Source organism: Trichosurus vulpecula, chromosome 2, assembly GCF_011100635.1.
Source record: "Trichosurus vulpecula isolate mTriVul1 chromosome 2, mTriVul1.pri, whole genome shotgun sequence".
NCBI classification, from domain to species: domain Eukaryota; kingdom Metazoa; phylum Chordata; class Mammalia; order Diprotodontia; family Phalangeridae; genus Trichosurus; species Trichosurus vulpecula.
Genome location: NC_050574.1, coordinates 34,145,377 through 34,165,187, shown reverse-complemented (window position 1 = coordinate 34,165,187; position 19,811 = coordinate 34,145,377). Strand labels below are relative to the sequence as shown.

The 19,811-nt window shown below is 51.1% G+C and overlaps 1 protein-coding gene across 1 annotated transcript; it reads right to left on the bottom strand.

Annotated features, from left to right (window-relative positions):
* Positions 1-5,142: 5,142 nt before the first annotated feature.
* Positions 5,143-7,087, bottom strand: HES4 (hes family bHLH transcription factor 4). The gene is made up of 4 exons (XM_036745605.1): positions 6,623-7,087; positions 6,351-6,446; positions 6,124-6,211; positions 5,143-6,001 (listed from the first exon to the last, which is right to left on the bottom strand). Exons 1-4 carry the CDS (start codon positions 6,728-6,730, stop codon positions 5,412-5,414), a joined length of 882 nt encoding a protein of 293 aa, XP_036601500.1. The 5' UTR covers positions 6,731-7,087; the 3' UTR covers positions 5,143-5,411.
* Between the last annotated feature and the right edge of the window lie 12,724 nt (positions 7,088-19,811).

Genomic DNA, 19,811 nt, shown 5'->3' with positions numbered 1-19,811 from the left:
AGTCCCTCCTACCAGTGGCCAATGACCACTCAGGCTCCTTCCTCCAGTTAGCTTTCAGGGTCTCCCTTGACCACTGATTGCAACAACTCTCTTCAGGCCTTTGCCTCCAGTCACCACTCAGGACCCTTTCTCCATGACTGGTCATCTCTCAGCCTGCTCCCTCAGTGACCAATGCACTCTCAGCTCACTCTCCTCATTTACCTGTCCTGTGCCCCTCTGTCCCCATTGACCTTCCCAAGGTTATTCCAAGGATTGGTTCCCCTATCCCTTTTCCCAGGGAGTGACCAGAAGGATCAGAGGAACTGCTGGGCTGTCCCAGGATGGAGAGGGTTTGGGGACCTCTGCTCCTCACAAATTACTCCACTTGTGTTTTAGCCAAAGGGAAATCAATTGACCTGTCTCTCTCACCCTGGAATTTGTTTGGGCATCCTTGGGCTGGTAAAATTCCTGCCTTCCTTTCTATCATTAGTTGCCTCTCCTGTGAAATGGGCCAATGCTGCCAGTCCACCGTTAGCTGGCCGGCTTTAAAGAGTCAGGGAGTGGATAGATCAGGGTGAAGATGATTGGTGTTGCTTATTAAGAGAAAGTAAATTCTGGAAGGCAGGAGGGGTACAGAGGGCCTTGGATTTGGAAGCCAGAGGACCTGGGTTCATAGTCTAGCAGGGCCACTCACTTGCTACCTGTGTGACAGTGGGTGAGTCATTTAACTTCTCTTTGCTTCAATTTCCTCCTGTGTTAAAAGAAAAAAGTCAGATTAGACGATGACCCATATGATCCCTTGCAGGCCTCATTCCAGATTTCCCTCCAACAGAAAGCATTTATTCAATGCCTACTATCAAAAGAAACACAAATTTAGAGACTCCCCCTTACATGTTCACGTGGATTATTTATGCCCGGCCTGTGGTAGACATTCCGAGCTCGTGTTAGTCCCGACCAGCCGCAGTCGGACGCACAAACTTGACCTTAACATGGTAATGTTAATTTTGGTCCTCTTTGATAAGCAAGGAGGACAACCAATTGACTGACTATATGCTATCCTGGTGTATTATGGTCTAGTAGTATATACTGCACTGAAAAAGAACTTCCTCTCCTGATAGGGATGGTTCTAGGCCTTCCTGCCTTAGTGGACCAGGAGAAAACCTTGGCTGGTTGGCTTCCCCTGCAAACCCCCCACCCCAACAAGGCTTGTATCTGAAGTGGAGGCAGAGGCAGAGGCAGCAGCATCTGTGGCCAGAAGGCTGATCTAGCACAGGCATTGAGCCAAGGGGAACAGCAGTCAGAAGTTACTCTTCTGAGGGGGGGAACTTGTGGGATCCCAGAGCAAGGTGAAAGGGCATGGTGCTGGGCTCCTGGATGCTGCTATGTGTGGTGTCCCAGTGGGTCTCAGGGTCTCTCTCCCAGATGGGAGACTGGGCCCCATCACTTCTTTTTTGGGGGGTTGAATTGGGGGGAGTGGTTACCTCCTTCCATCACACCCTGAGGATCTCAGGGGCCTGCTCGCCTGTATCTTGGAGTTCCACTCCCTCACCCTCAACCTTCCCTCAGTATCCCCCTCAACTCCCCAGTTTGGATTTTTTTTCTTTATCTCTGTGTCTAGACCAAGAGACAGGGAAACAGCTTTCCCAGTGAAACTGGAAACCGGTCCCCTAGACACAGAGTTAAATATAGGCGGGGGAGGATTGAGTCTCACCATGAGGAGGGGGGGATCTCTGTACACTAAAGCAGATTCCTCACCTGTCCTCCTCACTCAGCACCACCCTCCTCCCCCCAAACTTTATCCCTGGGGGCCTCAGCTGCCCCTGAGAAATACCTAGCCCACACCCAGCCTGGAGCAGCTGTTTCTTACTGTTCAATTACCTCCCCAGAAACACCGCCTTCCTCTCTGTCATAGCAGGGTGATTCCTCACTCTGACTGCTGGCAAGGGAGCAAGCAACCCCTTCTCATTCCCAAGGTATGACAGCTAATGTTTAGGTTATCCACAGGGCTGTCTGAGTTATCTCACCACTCAGGCTGGGCCACGACTCCCTAATTCTGCCCCTTGAGGAGAACCCAGGATCCCCTGGTCTCAGAATGTTCTTCTCTCAGAGGCCCCTGGGGCTGGAGTGGCTTTAGTCCCCAAACAGAGCTTCCAGGAATAGAACCTTACAAATAAGGATGGAAATTTACCAGCCTGACCCCCAGGCCAGTGTTACCTCTGTTCCTTCCATCTTCCTTCCGTACTTCCTTGGTAAAGGAATAAGGTTCTTCATTTTTTTTTTTTGGTCGTAGACCCATAGGCAATCTGGTAAAGACTAGGGACATAAAGGAAGCCAATTATATCGAAAGATGTAATTCTCACCCCCACCTCTCCATCCAAGGTCTTGAATCCCCCCTGAAATCTAGTCACAGGGTATGGAGACCCCGAATTAAGAACCCCTGGATGAGGACAACTGACCCTTTGACCAGGGAAGGAAGGGATTACTCAGGGAAGGACAGGCCTGAGAGGTGACAGCAAGTCCAGAAGGAATCGTGGACTGGGTCCAGCCTGTGTAGGCCACAGTCTATTTCTTTTCTGACCTGCCTAGTTGCTGTTGACCAGGGAATAGACTCTTTCCTTTGTATTATATAGACCAGAAGTGTCATACATATTTAGCTACACTAAAATATAATTGGGAAATATTGAACGAAATAAACAGAAACACGATAAAACCCACACAATGTTAATATGCAGTTTTCTAACGCAGTATGTGGTCCTCAATGATCCTTTCATGTGGCTTAGCAGCCCCTATGTCTATTTCAGAGCAGCTGGGTGGCTCATGGGATCTAGTGATCTGGAGTCAGGAAGACCCAAGTTCAAATTTGACCTCAGATGGTCACTAGCTGTGTGACCCTGGGCAAGTCACTTAACCTGTTTGCCTTAATCCGCTGGAGAAGAAAATGGCAAACCCCTCCAGTATCTTTGCCAAGAAAACTGCATGAACAGTATTGGCTTGTTATGGTCCTGAAGAGTCAGACAGGACAGAATAACAACTTTAGAGTTGGACATCTCGGGTGTAGACTGTACTTGATTCTCAAACAAAGAGGAGTTAAGATCACAGAAGCCTGGGCAATGGGAGTAGAGAATCCTAGTAGAAGGGCAAGGTCAAGGGAGAACAATGACATCTCTCCTCTTCAACACGAAGTCTTAGTTTCTCTCTGTTTCTCTTTCTGTATCTCTTGCCCTCTCTCTCATAAGATGGCAAAGTGGAGAGAATCCTGGAGATACGGATTCCAATTCCATATTATTGTCGTGACCCATAGGTGAGTCATTTAGCCTGTCTGTGACTCTGTTTTCTCATCTGTAAAGTGGGACTATGAATTGCAGTTACCTCACAGGGATATGAGACTTAAATGAAATGACTTGTAAAGCATTTCACAAACTCTATGAAAGGTATGGGGATGAGCCCTGGCCTCAGGACCTGGGTTCAAATCTCACTTCCAGCTATTTGTTGCACCTCTCTGGGCCTCAGCTGTTCCAGTTCCCAATTCATAGAATTATCAGTTATTATTATGAATTTACTCCTATAGAACAATGCTACCACACACAGACACAGTTCACGTGTGGATATAACATACAAAAGCAGTTGTGGCACCCCTGCATTTTGCCATACATCTGGAAGAGCAGGGTTCTAAGTCTGCTGTTATTTGCCCCAGCCTAAGTAAACTGTTCCTTAACTGAACCTGGGAGATAAGCATCCTGGGGGCAGGGAAATGGGATTAGGACTCTAGAGGGGGTCCATTCCCCCCTTCCCCCCGACAGAGATAGTCCAGGCCAGTCTTCACCTCCACCTCTCCTTGTCTATCAGTCCTTTTCCTCTTCAGGTGGGTAGGTCAGGTCAGGTTGGGGGAGTGGGGGGGGATGGGGAAGCTCTGTGTGAGGCCGGGGTGAACCAGGAAACTCCTCCCCCACTCCCACCCCCCGTACAGGGCAGCCCACTGGGGAGACACGGGGTCAGGTGTTTGCAGTCCCGAGCGAAGAAGACCGGCCTACCCTGATTCCTTAAATGCTGAGGTTTCTGCCCATAGTCCCAGGGTCCTGAATCTCCTCCACTCCTAACATATGGCCTACTGGAATCCTAGGATGCCAGGGAGACACCTTGCCCTGCTGTCCTCTTCATTCCCTTTTACAGGACACATCCTCTTATCTACCCTTCCAACCAGATCTTCACTGGTGGGCAAGAGAGGAAGCACCCCAGGGGGACATTATCTCTCAGAGTAGCCAAGGGGCTCAGCTCAGTCATCCTGCAGGTTCTGGCTCTGGGAACGTTAAAGGAGATGATAGGATGATCCTGCCCCTCTCTTTCAGCCTTGGACTTTCCCAGGCAGGATGAAGTGGAGAACTGGGCTGAGGTCATGCGAGATTGCAGGCACGGGGTGTGCATGGCTGGCGCTGGGTCTGAAGATAGGAGTTCTGAGCCTGGTTTATTGACCTTGGACATTGCTTTAGAGCCTGCAACTTTTCCTTCCGCCCTGGGAAGGGTGAGGGTGAGGTGGGTGAGGTGGAAGCCGAAGCCGAAGCCGAAGCCCATGATGACCAAGCTAAGTGCCCCCCTCCCCCTCCAGACCAGAGGATTTGGGACCATCTAGGCCAGCAATTAAGCCATGGAAATGGATCAATGGTGCCAGGACAGACCCAGCCCCTCAGTTAGGATCATTGATTTTTAAAGCAGGAAGCTGCTTTAAGAATAAACTCCTGTCTCATTATTCAAAGGGACGCACAACCCGGCTCTCTCTCATTTCCCACCCCTCACCCCTACACCGCGCAGCTTAAATCGTTCAGTGGGCGCTCCCCGGGATCCCCCTGGGGAGGGGGAGGGGGAGGGAAGCAAGGGGCCTTTCTCTACACCAATCCCACTCTTTCTATAGGCGGACAAGGGGCGGGGCAAGGAATAGGTGGCGGGAACAAGTTAGCCAGGCCATCCCAGGAAGTTGCTTCTTTTCTCCCTTTGTCACCATCTCCCACCCTCCACCCCCGCCCCAATTGGGGGCTGTTTCAAACGAACTCAGGCTGCGGCTGGAACCCCGAGGCACACCCGACCAAGTAAGACCCAGACCACCGAGCTACAGGTTGCTACTGGGGGTCTGAGGTCAACGGCGGCAGCTACAAAAACGAAGGACTTTGAAAAGTTTCCAAGAAGGCATTTATATATAAAAAAACTCGACACTAAGAACAAATCACGACTCGACGACGCGGGAACTCCAGCCTGTGGAAATAAATAAGTCTCGTCTGCCTGACACACTCGGGCGTCCCATAAAACGGAACTAACTGGACAAGAGAGGCTTCCCTCCGAGAAAGGGCGGGCCTGGGGCTATTCAGCAGCTCTTGCTCCCCGGCAAAGTCTGAGCAAGAGAGGTTTGACAGCGGCTGCTACCGGCGGGCAGATGAGGGGGCTCACCACGGCCTCCAGACAGGCTCACATCTGTCCTCCGCGGGGCTGCCCGCCCGCGGCCCACTGCCTCCCAGGGAGGTGAGGCCGTGCACCGGCGAGCTGGTGGCGCCACCGGCTGTGGGGGGAGGAGGGGCGCCAGCTAGTGCTCCCCCGGAGGCTGGACCTCCCCCAGCCGCTGTCGCACTGGGGTAAGTCGGGAGCAGCGAGCCCGGGGCAGGCCCGAAGGCGGGATTGGGGATGAGGAAAGCTACAGCCTGGCCGTCGTGTGCCGGCACCAGGTGGAAGCCGCCGTACACTTTGGGCGACAAGGCTCCAGCCGGGCTCATTTTGCACTGGGCAGAAGCGGTAGCCGCGGTCCCGGGCAGCTGGACGTGCAGCGGTTGGGACAGATGTGAGGGCTGGACAACTCCGGGCGGCGTGTATCGCACGGGTCCGAGCTGGTTGAGGCAGGCGGCAAGGTGGCTCAGGAGGCGAGAGCGCACGTCCGAAGTGACCCCGTCGCAAGAGGACAAGAAGCGGGTCACCTCGTTCATGCATTCATTGAAGCCGGCGCGGTATTTGCCCAGGACGCTAGGGTCACCGCTGAGGGCAGCTGGGAACAGATATAGTAGTCAGAATTAGTGGGGGAGCTCGTGGCGGGCACCAGGGCTGACAGATCAGATCCCCCGACTTCACACTCCCTGCTCCCACACATACACAAGAGGGCAGGCTCACCTGTCACTTGGACCCTCTGCAGGCTCCGCAGATGCTTGACAGTCATTTCTAGGATGTCTGCCTTCTCCAGCTTCGAGTGGCGGGAGCTCTGGGGAACAGAGAGTATGCAGATGAGGCCTCGCTCCAGGCAGCGCCGGGCGATCCCACAGACAACCCAAGTCGTCTCCCTTTCCCACTTCCCTTCGACCCTCCCCTCCCCCACTCCCGGCTCGCGCCTTCACACTTACATCTTTCTTTAGTGCGTCCAGGATAAGCGTCTTGAGCTGGCCCAAACTCTCATTGATCCGCGCTCGTCGCCTCTTCTCCATGATGGGCTTGGACGACTGCGGAGCAAAAGGGAGGGATAGGGATGAGTTCGTGTCCGGTTTCGGGGCTGGAAACCTCTTTGCACCCCCGGCCCCAGAACCCTGCTGATGACCTCCCCCCCTCCACCCCCCCGGGGAGGGGGGAACAGTCCCAGGTTCTGACTCGCCCTCAGGTCTACAACCACAGCCCTTACCTTGCGGTGCTCGCTCGCGCTCTTGGGTTTGTCTGGCGTCTGGCTGGCGCTGGCCGGCGCTCCAGCCAGAGGAGAGGCCCGCGGCTTCTCCAGGGTGTCCGCCGGCATGGTAAGCAAGAAGAATTTGTGATTAGCTTCTGTCCAAGCTCTGCGAACACACCTAGTGCCTGGTGGGTGGGGGTGAGGAAGCCCCGGGTCCCGATTGCCAGCGAAGGCTGCTTGAACCTTGTAGCAGTGGAAGAGAAGGAGGAGGGCAGACCCAGCTGGAGAAGAGTCTGTGGAGACTAGAGTGCCAGGTCCCTATTCTTGCCTCTGGGCCGGGTGGGCTAAGTGCGTGCCAATTTCCGCGCGCCCTCCCTGCCTGCCCGGCGTGTGTGCTCCTGGTCGCCTCCCTCCCAGCCCTTTGGCCAGAGCAGTGAGCTAAGGAGCAGTCCGATCTGTGCCGCGCTCTGCCGCGCTGCGCCCGCTCCCGCCGCCGCTGCCTCTATTTATGCCCGCGCCGCCACCGCCGCCACCCATTCGTGTGAAACCCGCTCTGCATTCTTTCCCACACTCGCGCCAGCCAATGGGCAGCCCGCCTCGCCTCCCGGGAGCCCCAAGCCGGCCCGCGATTGGCCGCCGCCCCCGCGAGCTGTCAGTCACGCGCTGGCCTCCCCCCCTCCCCCCGTGCAGCCGGAGGTCGGGGACAGCGGACAAAAGGAAGGGCCCGGGGCGCTGGAGGCAGGCGGCCGCCTCCCCGGGATGGTGTACGGGGGAGGGAGGAAGAGAGGGAGGGGGAGCGGTTCACCGACGCGCCGCTCCCTCTCTCTCTCCTTCCCTTTCCCACCTACTACCCACCCACCCAGCCCGCCTGCCTGCCTGCGTGCTGCTCGCCTGGCGGGTGCGCCTGCTGGACCCACCGCCCGAAGGCTGGGCGCGGGGCCAGGGAGAGAGATCTGCTTGGCTGACTCTGTTTTCTTGTCCCGAGAGGCCTGGGCGGGGAGGGCTCCTAGATCTCGCCAGCCCAGCTCGCCCTCGGCGCCTGGCACCAGCAGAAGCCCTGGATAGGCTGTGAAGGGCATGTTCTTGGTGGGCAGGCCAAGGTTTCCCCAAAGGGGCCACTTAGCCCTCCCACCTGTGCTAGCCTCTTCCTGCAACAGAACCCCATCCAAGCTTTGCTTATCTTTATCTGCTAGCATAAGGCCGGCAGGCACAAAGTAGGCCCTCGATAAACGCTTATTGATTGGTTGACTGGCGGGGTGGAGGGGGAGCGGTAGAAATGCCCTTCGTTTAGGGAAACCGGGCTACTTTCCCCAGCTTCAGGCCTGCAACCTTGGAGCAATTTTTGACAATAACCCTCCAGCCCTGCTCTCCACCTTCTGAATCTGAACTCTCCCAGCAAGGACTCAGATTGACCTCGGGTTGTCTCGGTCTCCACCGCCCCCACCTTAGTCCAGGCCTCGTCACCTCAAGTCCCAGGACTATTGCAACAGGCCAGGTGTTATTCTCCACTTACTGTCCACCCCCCTCCGCCAACACACAGGCCTCGGGAGTCATGATCCGTAGCCGGTCTAAGTCCCTTCTTGCTCAAGATTCTACCCGGCTCTCCCAGTCCATTAATTATCACTTAAATCCGAACTCCTCAACCTGCTTTTCAGCTCATTCATTTATTAAGCTGGGGCGGGGTGGTGTCAGGCCTTAGACTGGGAACAGCCAAGGGAAGACAGAGAAGTGACTGTCCCTGTTCTGGGAATCCTTACTGTCTGGTTAGGGGAAGCAAGATAAGGGGACACGAAGGAGTCAGAAAGCATCCACATGTTTTAGGAAGGGGAGAGGAGGGAGAGATCACCACAGCCTGGAGATTCATTCATTCATTCATTCATTCATTTAGCAAATTTTAAACTTTATGTTAAGCCCAGCAGGTAGACAAGCCTTGTATTCTGGGAACTCAGTAGGCTCAAGCCAGGGACTGTAAGAGCCTTCGATGTAGGAGTCAAGACAATTTCCCATCCTGGTCCTACCACTCATTCATTAGCAAGTGGGTGCACCTCTCTGGGCCCCAATTTCCCCACATGTAAAACAAATGTGAAGGATAATTGTAGGGTTGTGAGAATAAAAGGTGGCCAGGGAGGCAAGGCACTGGACTACACTATTATTACTCAGCAGTGGGCTTTGCACACTGTAGTTGTCTATTAAACATTGAATGAGGTAGGTAGCAGAGTGGATAGAGTGTTAGACCTGGAATCAGGAAGTCCCCGAGTTCAACTTCTCTACCTCAGACACTGAATAGCTTCGGGAACCTGGGTGAGTCAATTAAGTTCTCGGTATCCCCGCTGTAATAGTGCCAAAGTCCCAGGATCAGGTGGGTGAAACACTGGGGGGAGGGAGTGGTTCTCCTGTCCTGACTCAGGCCCTGTTCTTTTCTTATTCCTGCAGAAAGTATGCTGCTTGAGGGCAGGGCCTGCCTTGATTTTGAAAGTTGGTTTTTTTTTTTTGAGAGGGAAGGCAGAGGCAATTGTGGTTAAGTGACTTGCCCAAGGTCACACAGCTAGTGTGTCAGGTGTCTGAGGCTGGATTTGAACTCAGGTCCTCCTGACTCCAGGGCTGGTGCTCTACTCACTGCACCACCTAGCTGCCTCTGCCTTGATTTTGTATTAGAATCTCCGGGCCTGGCACAGAATAAGTACTTAATTAGAGACGATTGTCTAATTTTTATCCCCTTGTCTCTGTCAGAGCTCTATGCTAGTCCACCCCGATCATTCAAAGCCAAGTTCAAGATTCCAATGGGAAAGCCTTCTTGGATCACCCACTGAGAGTACCCTAATGGAAACCATCTTGTTCTGCTTGCTTTTGTCTTCCAGGCTAGATGCTAAGTCCATCGTGGGCAAGGAACCCCATTCTTTTGCCTGGCTCCTTTCTAGGGCTTCTTTTCTCAAAAGAAGGTGCAGGGCTTTGACCCCTAGACTAGATGGTGGGACTTGAAGTCAGAAAGACGCCCCTGACAGGGGACGTTGAGTCATTAACCTCCCGGAGCTTCGGTATCCTCATCTGTAAAGTGGGGTAATATCAGAGTACCTGTCTCTCAGTGCTGGGGTAAGGTTCAGATGAGAATGCCTAAATGTAAACTGAAGTGCCACATGAATACCAACTGTTCTTGGAGTATGATTATTAACAGTATTGTCGTGACCTTATGGCCAATACCAACTGCACATCTTCCCAGCCTGGCACGAAGGACTGGCTTTGAGAGGCAGCTGAGTGCGTGGGCCCGGCCAAGGTAACCCCCAGGTCCCCAGAAGCCCCAGCGCGGTCCAAGCCTCTTCCAGCTGTGGTCACAGCAGCTCAGGCACGCGAAGCTGCTGCGCCTAACCCACGCGGGTAACCCAATGGGCGCGCGCGGGGCTGGGCCGGCCCGCTCTGATTGGCTGGCTGGGGCCTGAGCTGTCAATCAGCCGGCGGGTTTGAGGTCGGGCAGAGGAGCGCGGGGGCGGGCGCGACGCGCGCTCGGCCCCCGCCCCCGCCCGGCTCCCAGTCCCCGGGAGCACGTGCCAAGGCGCCCCGGGCCCCGCGCGCCGAGGAGCAGCCGCGCGTCCCGCCCCAGCCCGCCCCGCCCGGGTCCGGCCTCGGGGAGGCAGGCCAGCGAGCCGAGCCTGGGAAAACTCCGCCCTCTCTAGGTCTCCCGCGGCCCCCGCCCCCTACCCCCGCCCCTGCCCGGGAAACTGGCCCGGCCCGCGAGGTCCAGGGCGAAGGGAGCCCTGGCCGGGGCAGCTGCCGCATCCGCCACATCCGGAGATTGCCTTCTGGGGACAATCACCCCTGGCCCGGGGTCAAGTCTCCCCTGAAACCTCCGCCCCTGCACATCACCCCGGGAGCCGAGACTCCAACGCTCTCTAGTGCTTGGCGCCAGGCCCTTTAAACTTTGGCCACCCCATTCCCCCCAAATCCTAGGGACCAGGCCCTGCCAAGGGGAGACCCCTATCTAAAGGTGGCTCTGGTCACCCTGGAGAACCTTGAGGGCTCCCCCCACAATGGGGAAGACTGCCTTGCTCTTGCCTTAGACGGATACTCCCACTTAAAAGCGGCCCCTGACACCCTAGTAGCCCGCCCCCCCCCCCCCCACGACAGGGAAGACTGCCTCACTCCTGCGTTAAAGGCCCCCTTTTAAAGGTGGCCTCTGACACCTTGGAGGGCACCCTCCCCTCCTCTAATGGGGAAGACTGCCTAGCTCCTGTTCTAGGGAGACCTCACTGATCTAAAGGTGCTCCTACCACCCTGGAAAGCCCCCTGATCAGAGGAGGGAGCCCTGGCCCCTGTCCAGGGCTGCTGGGGGAGCCTGTATTTGAGGGAGAGACCAAACTCCTGTCTTGGAGAGCCCCCAGCTGAGGGGATATCTGCCATTGTCCTGAGGAACCTCCATAAGAGGAGTAGGACCCCCCCAAAGCCCCAGATCAGAGGGAGCACCATGCTCCAGCTTCCAGAGCCCCCATTTGACTTGGTCACAGCCCAGTTCTTAGAACCAGAAGGGTCCTCAGAGACCATCCAGTTCCACCCCTTCATTTTACAGAGAAAGAAACTGAGGAGGAGCTTGTCCCTTGGGGCTGGGGAGGGGGTGAGCCATGGGAACAGTATGCTCCCACACATGGAGACAACAGTACCAACTTGGTGGGGGGGGGGCGGTGTTTGAAAGGCGCCTCAGGCCCCCGCCTAGGCCTCCTTCAGGCTGAAGTTTCTCCCCTTTCTGGGGAGTTTCCTGGGAGCAGCTGGAAGTGCTCTGGACCTCCTGCTGTGGTCTGGGCCCTGGGCCAGCGGTTGCCCACAACCTGAGGGCTCCAGAAAGGAGAGCAGCAGTGCCACCGCCTGGTCATTCTGGGTAGTGCGGCAGATGGGCTTATGAAGAACCAAAGGGTGTTCTTTTCGGACCTAGCCCTTCCTAAAAGGAGGTGGGGTGGGGGGGGGGGGGCAGCGGGCAGCTGGCACTAGGCTGGTTCCGTTTCCTAAAATCAGATTAGATTTCTCGATTCCTGTTGGGTCTAAAGGCCACTTGTCCAGAAAAAAATCACATTAATAATAAAAATAGTAGTAGCTAGTGTCTATATGACATTTTTTGAGTGGCTAAGACATTTATTTTCAAATAAAATTATTATTTATTTACATTTAACATCCTTTTCTTTTTAAATTTTGAGTTGCAAATTCTCTCCCTCCTTCCTGTCCTTCCCCCATCTGCTGAGAAAGCAAGCAAATGATATGTGAAATCACGGAAAACATATTTACATATCAGATATATCAAAAGCCAGAAAATTAGACTTCCATTTTCACTCAGAGTTCATCAGATCTCTCTCTGGAGGTGGACAGCATTTCTTCATAGTGAGTCCTTTGTAACTGGCATGCAACACTGTATCTATCAAAGTGGCCAAATCTTTCATAGTGGATCATCGTTTTGACGTTACTGTGCACAACGATCTTCTGATTCTTCTCACTTCATTTTGGATCAGTTCATATAAGTCTTCCCAGGTTTCTCTGACCTCCCCCAACATTTCTCAAAGCACAACAGTATTCCTTTACAATCACATGCCATATCATGTTCAGTTATTCCCCAATTGATGGGCATTCCCTCAATTTCCGATTCTTCGCCACCACAAAAAGAGCTGCCATATTTTTGTATCTAAGTGTCCTTTTTTCTTTGAGCTCATCGGGTACAGACCTAGTAGAGGTATTGCTGGGTCAAAGGTATGCAGTTATAACCCATTGGGATAGTTCTAAATTGTTTTCCAGAATGTTTGGACCAGCTCACAACTCCACCAAGTTTATTCGTGCACCTGTTTTCCCTCATCCCCTCCAGTATTTGTCATTTCTGACAGGTGTCAGATGGCACCTCAGAGTTGTTTTAATTTTCATTTCTCTCATCGATAGTGGGGAGGCTAGGTGGCACAGTGGATAAAGTGCCAGGCCTGGAGTCAGGAAGATCTGAGTTCAAATCCGGCCTCAGACACTTCTAAGCTATGTGACCCTGGGCAAGTGACTTAACCTCTAGTCTTCACATCTGTAAAATGAGCTGGAGAAAGAAATGGCAAACCACTTCAGCATCTCTGCTGAGAAAACCCTAGATAGGGTCACATAGAGTCGGACGCAACTAAGCGACAACAACCCAAAGTGACACAGAACATTTTCTCATGTGACTATAGATAACTGTTTTCTTCTTTATCTCACTTAATCCTGGGAAGTAGATGCTATTTTACAGATGAGACTGGAGCACAGCTAGTCATCGGCTAGATTTGAATTCCTGTCTTTCCTGACTCCAAGTTCACTAGAGTCATGCACCTGCCCGCATTAACTCCCCAGTGACCTTCTCTTCCCAAGGATTTTCAAAGAGGAGTATCAACCCTCAACCTGCTATTAGTCCCCCACCCCCACCCCAAACACACACTTTGCTTTGGTCCTGGCCCTGGCTATTATCCTCCCCTATTGCCCCAGGGGTCCTCAAAGCTCCTGAGACCTGCCCTCCACTGCCCTCAGGGTGGTGCCCAGCTCGACTCCTCTCCATTGGTCCCAGGTGCTTTGTATTCAGAGGCCTTTTGTATCCCTTGGTAGAGACTGGAGCGAAGGCAAGTTTCTTCCTTCTAGTCGTTCTGTACCCAGCCTTCCATTCCCTAGCATTCAGCATCATGGTTGTAGCGAATAGAGCAAAGCCAGGGGTCAGGAAGACCTGTATTCAAATCCTGCTTCTGATCCAGCTGTCGTGTCTCAATCTCTGTCTTTTCATCAGACTAAGGCAGGAATTCATCTCTAGCCTCTGACTAGCTTTGTGACCCTGGACTGATCTTTCAATTTTTCTCAGATCCAGTGTCCCCATCTGTAAAACGTGATAATAATAGCACCTGTCTCCCAGAATTAAGTGAGATAATGCGTTTAAGGTGCTACATAGATGTTTTCACCATCCAAAACTGAAAGGCATGCCCCATTCTAATAGTATCAAATGAAGTTTTGCTGCTATTCAGTCGTGTCTGACCCCATTTGGGATTTTCTTGGCACAGATACTGGAGTTTTTGCCATTTTCTCTGTCCTTTACAAATGAGGAAACTGAGTCAGACAGAAGTTAAGGGATTTGCCCAGGGTTACACAGCTAGGAAGTGTCTGAGGTCGAATTTGAACTGGAGTCCTCCTGACTCCCGGGCCTGACACTCTACCCACTGCGCCACCTAGTGGCCCAAATGAAATAGAGCATGCAAAAGGCCTTGCAGACGGTAAAGTATTATATTCTGGTCAACTATCATTATTCCGAAAGCACATATCCGCCCATGTCACTCCCTTGCTCACCAGGCTTATGTAGGTCCCTAGTACCACCACAGTAAAATGCACACTTCTTTGCTTGGAATTAAAAGGCATTTACCATCTGCCTCCGACCCCTTGATTTTTCCTTATTCTCTCACCTACTCCCAGCCAAAGTGGCCTCCTAGTGGCCGGATAGACACACTATTCCGGGCCTTTTCCCAGGCTGACCCCCATGCCTGGAATGCCCTCCCCTTTCTTCTCCAACTCTTGAAATCCCTTATTCCAGTCAGGGCTCCCCCGATATGCTTGTTCCTCATCAAGGCCTTTACTGATCCTCCCCTTCCATCCCCCCTGTTGGCCCTTTCCTCCCAGAAAACAATTATCTCGTACTAACTTTGTATATATTCGGTATTTACTTGTATCCCAATGCCCTCCTCCAATGCTCCTCTATGGCATACACGGAGTGGCTCTGTGTTCTCCAAAGCTCTGGCAGCTGAATGTCCCAGGTTCTGACCTGCTGGCCCAGTTTTGAGCATCATGCAGGTCCCAGCCTTTGTTGGCCTTCTGAGGACCAGCCTCATTTCTTGACCACCAAGCTAGCCACCTGGGGACAACTTCTTTGGTCCTAGCAAAAAACCTATGAAACCAAGAAAAATACTGAATGATGCTGGAGTCCTGATGAAAAGCACTTGGTGGGTACTAAAAGGGGTTGGGGGGGCACTAAGAGCCACACAGCTGGCGTAGCCTACAGACTGTGGGAGGACAGGGAGAAGAGCCCAGGGGATGGGCAGGCATGAAGTGGTTGTCTCTGGAGGGTGCATTCACATGGATGAGGTCTACGAGCAGTGAGGCTTTGTCTTGTCCTGGTTTCTCTAGGATCCTGTATTTCCCTCTTCTTCCCCTCCCCTTTAGAATTAAGCTCTCCAGGAGCCAGGACTATCTGACATGAGGGTTCTTACTGTTTTTGTATGTCCTGGACTCCTCTAGCGAAGCCTGTGGCATCCTCGTTAGAATAATGTGCTGGGCACATAATAGGTGCTTAATAAATGTTTATGGATTGAGCAATGTTTTTAAATAATTAAAGAAAATGCCAAATTTCAGTTAGATGTTTATGAAATAAAGATGCAATTTTATTCCCATCAAGTTCTTGGACCTCCTGCAATCTACCTGCAGATCCCCTAGGGGACCCTAGGTTAAGGATCTGTGGTCTAGCATGTGCCTGGCATGTAAAAGGCTGAGGGCCACTGATTATATGGATTTCAATTGACAAATGCTTGTTCAATTGAATGGAATTCTTTAAAAAGTTTTTGTTTTATTAGGAACTTGAAAACCCAATAAGCATAGATATTTCTATATGAAATGGGGAGTAAAAAGGATTAAATATAAAACCCTTCCCTCCTCCCAAATTGTCTGTGTCTGGCTTAGACCTTCAATTGATTAATTCAGTAGAACCAAGACTGGTTCACACTTTTGATGGATTGATGGAGTCAGCAGAGGTGTTTAGGCCAACATAATAACTGGGGTGAGGGTATGGAAGACTCCCCTTCCCTTATATATAAACACATACATATAACATATGAGTGTGATTTTTATGAATAGAATTTAAAGAAGTCTTTTCACATTGGTTTCGGTATTTTCAGTGTCTGTCCCCTTATCTGACACATAGTAGCTACTCATTTATTGAGCAGCTTATTAATTAATTAAGCTTATTAAATGCTTATTGACCATTGTGAAGCCAGACCTCTAGGATGGCAATCTGTGCCCTAGGATGGATATGTCCACAAGAGGGCAACAAACTCTGCCCCCCAAGATATCTCCTGGTTCACATCCGGCCACTTCCATCTCCTACCTCCGCCTTCCAGGGCTCTCCTTGGGTGGGAAGGGAAATGTCTGTTTCCTCCCTCCAGACCTTCCTTCCTCCCTCCTGTAATTGGAATGATGTCTGGGGTCTATGGAATAAAGGCTTTCAAAACTAGAAACCCTCATGCAGATGTGAGGTATTATTTTGGTAACCGGCAGGGAAGGGCTGGTGACTGTCCTCCAGGAAAAAAAAAAAGTCATACCGGTACACTTTAAAGTTTAATCTGCATGAATTACATTTTCCCACAGTTTTCCTTAGGGTAGATATCGACAAAACAATAAACCAAGCCCTCATTTATATATTACCAAGGTGCAGATGCTCACCCCGAACATCTAAGAACGAGCTCACCCGTCTGAGATCCATCCTGCGCACCCCGGGGCAAGTGTCTCTGGAACAGAGAAAGACTACGCGTTCCAGTTTCTGGCCTATGCAGCCAAGATCATCTTGGGAAGAAAGTTAGGCAGGGCCGGGTACCGGAGGTCCGAACGTCTCCCAAGGCTCTGAATATCTCATTTCTCACCTTGCTACACTAGTCTAGGCACCTGGCATCACCTGACTGCCCCGCCCCGTCTCACCCCCGCCCCCAACTCACTTCCCCTTTCCGGTTTTCTTTGTGTATTGTCTTCCTGGATTAGATTGTAAACTCCCAGAGGGCAGGGACCTAGCCTGTAGCAGGTGCTTAATAAATGTTTATTGACTGCTCTCTCCCTTTTCTCCTTTGGAGGTTTCAATCCCACAGCTGTAACTAGGGTTTCTTTTTTTATCTTAAGCAAAAAGAATTAGGGATAGAGCTGGTGGCGGCAGCCCAGAGAGTCACACCAGAAGAGAGGGTAGTCTGTCCCTAAGAATCCAGCACTTAAGAAAGCTTGTGGTGGGATTGGTTGACTGTTGGACATTTACGCAGACTGCAAGGTTTGCCAGGCTTTGCTTACGCTATCTCAGCAATCCTGGAAGGGAGACACTTCGGATCATTATTTGGTGAGATAACGGATTTTGTTGTTCCATCTTTTCAGTCATGTCCTATTCTCTGTGACCCCATTTGGGGTTTTCTTGGCAAAGGTGCTGGAGCAGTTTGTCATTTCTTTCTCTAGCTCATTTTACAGATGAGGAAACTGAGGCAAACGGGGTGAAGTAATTTGCCCCAGGTCGTACAGTCTCCAAAAGCTAGGTGGTGCAGTAGGTGGTGCAGTGGATAGAGTACTGGGCCAGGAGTCAGGAAGTCAGGAAGACCTGAATTCGAATCTGATCCCAGACACGTACTAGCTATGTGACCCTGGCAAACCACTCCAGTATCTTCGCCAAGAAAACCCCAAATGGGGTCACAAAGAGTTGGTCATGACTGAATAACAACCACAAGATTCTGAAGTGGGGTTTGAACTCAGGTCTTCAGGACTAAACATTCAGTATTCTCTACTATATCCAAGTTGCTCCTCTCCAACTAATTCTGTCATCTTGGATGTGTCACTTTGCCATTCTAGGCTGCAGTAAAAGGGGTGTGTGTGCTGGAGAGAGAGAGAGAGAGAGAGAGAGAGAGACAGAGAGAGAGAGAGAGAGAGAGAGAGAGAGAGAGAGAGAGAGGGAGAGAGAGAGAGGAGAGAGAGGGAGAGAGGAGAGAGAGAGAGAGAGAGAGAGAGAGAGAGAGAGAGAGAGAGAGAGAGAGAGAGAGAGAGAGAGAGAGGAGAGAGAGGGAGGGGGGGGGGGGGGAGAGAGAGAGAGTGTATGTTGGATTAGAGGTCCCTCCTAGCTCTCCTAATAGCTTTCAGGTTTTTTAAGTGCTCAAAAAATATCTCAACTTGATTCTTACAACAACCCTGGGAGGCAGATGCTACCATTATTTCTATTTTACAATTGGAGAAACCGAGGCAGACAAAGGTTAAGTGACTTGCCCAGAGTCACACACTGCTAGTAAGTGTCTGAGCCTGGATTTGTACTCAAGTCTTTCTGACTCTAGGTACAGCACTCTATGCCCTGCTCCATCCGGCTGCTTCTAAATTCTAGAAACCCTTAATATTTAAACTATTCTCTCCCTCAAGGTCCTTTCCTTGTAGATCATCTTGTCTCTCCCCCTGCTGAAGTTAAGGACCTAGAGGGAAGCATGTAGCCTCAAGGCTGAAGGTTCCCCACCCCTGAGTTAGACCACTGTAAACTGTGAACCTTGGAAACTTAATTTCAGTATGTAACAGTGTTCTTAGAGATTACTGTTCTATTTGGCCAGGTCTGTTTTCTTAGAGAATGTACACATTTTGCTCTGTGTCCAAAGTTATTTCTCTGTCTCTCTCATGTAATTTTACTGTCTAAAAACTTTGTCAGAACTCTAACTGGCATTCAGATTCTTTTTCTAAGCTCTGAACCCGTGCTGGAATATAATGTAGCCTACGCCCTAGGTGTTAACCTCTGGCATCTCCATGTTGTGATAGAGTTATTTACAACCATTACGCATTGCACAAATTCAGTGGGAATATTCTTCCTATGATGCCGCCTACATCTCATTTTAAACATTTTAAAATAGACTTTTGTTGAGATCTTTTTGGTTTTTATTTATTTTTTTTTACATTGTATACATTTCTCCTCCTCCCTTCCCAGAGAGCTTTCCCTTATAACAAAGAATGTTTTTTTAGAAGAAAAAGAGGAAGAAGAGAAAATAAATTCAATAAAACCATTCGATACATCAAAAAAAATCTGACAATAAATGTAATGTTCTGCATCTGCAGACCCCCACTTCTGCAATGGATCCGGGGGAGGGGTGGTTGAAATACCTTTGAAATCTTAGTGTCTGAGATTCTAATTCATCGACCACTGACCACATATATAGGTCTTACCAGAGCTTCTGCACCATGTCTGACCACGGGGCCTACTGTTGACTGTTCACAGGACCGATGGAGGACGGTGTCTTTTGAAATTAGAAGAGATCGGTAGTAATAAGCCTGGCCGAGTGCTTGGGATGGGCCATTGTCTGGCCTGTGACTGCTAATGTCTTCCCCTTCCATTTACTCTGTCCATATCTTATATGTACCTAAAACATGTTTCCCCATTAGAATTTAAGCTGTTAGAGGGCAGGGTCTGTCTTATACCTTTCTTTCATGCAGTGGTGCCTAATAAGTGCTTGTTTTGTTGCCTGACTAGCCCCCCCTGAGGCTTCATCCTTAGTTTTGAAGCTTCAGGAAGTCATTAGCCTATCCAGAAAAGGTCAGGCTATTTTAGGCCCAACTCCCCTAAGCATCCTTGAGCAGACACTGGGAAGTAGGACTGATATTGGGACAGATCAGACCCAATATCAGAGTTAGAAGGCATTTTAGAGATTACGTAAGACAACTCCCTCCTCTCACAGATGAGAAGCCAGAAGCCCAGGGAGGTCAAGCCATCGGCCAAAGGCCACACAGGTCTGTCATGAAGCTAGCATTTGACCTGACTCCTCTGATTCCTTCTCTTTTTAGATGGCCTTCTCTCTCCCCTGATCCCCTAGCATGTCTTCCCTTCATTCTTCTCCCTGGCCCAGTCTCCTCCTCCCCCTTCTCTTTGCCCCCAGCCAGATTTCTGGGTACTGCCAACCTTGCTATAGGCTTGTGGTCCACCAGGAGGAGCCACTGGTCCCATTATCCCCAAGGCCTGGGCTGCTGAGTAGGATTCAGGGCTTCTCCATCTTCCAAAGAAAGCTATCCCTCAGATTCTCCCCTAGTTGCTGGTGCCTCCCCCTCTAAGGGTGTCTTATGTATTATATATAACTCTACAGGGTGTCCCCAAAATCTGGATGGACTTTAAATTCTTAAAGGACCCATAGGTGCTCCTTAAGCAAAGGTGCTCAGACCCTGGCTAGGCCAAGACCCAGAGATACAGAAGTTTACATATAGTCAATGGCATCTCTGCACACAGCAGCCTCTTCTCTGAGACTCTTAAAGCCTATGACTTTGAGGATACTTGGGGAGACCTTGTATATATACATGTGAACTTTTCCTTTGTATCATCAGGACTCACTATGATACCTGGTATACAATAAGTGCTTAATAAATACTTATTTGTTGATTTCATGGTAGGCTCTATTCAAGGGGTGTGAACATGTATATTTGTGTGTGTGGAGGGGTGATG

Coding starts and splice junctions, on each gene's coding strand:
- HES4 (XM_036745605.1), bottom strand. CDS start 6,730: ATGCCGGCGGACACCCTGGAGAAGCCGCGGGCCTCTCCTCTGGCTGGA. Junction 6,447..6,622: donor GCGCGAGCGAGCACCGCAAG/GTAAGGGCTGTG, acceptor TTTGCTCCGCAG/TCGTCCAAGCCCATCATGGA. Junction 6,212..6,350: donor TGGACGCACTAAAGAAAGAT/GTAAGTGTGAAG, acceptor TCTGTTCCCCAG/AGCTCCCGCCACTCGAAGCT.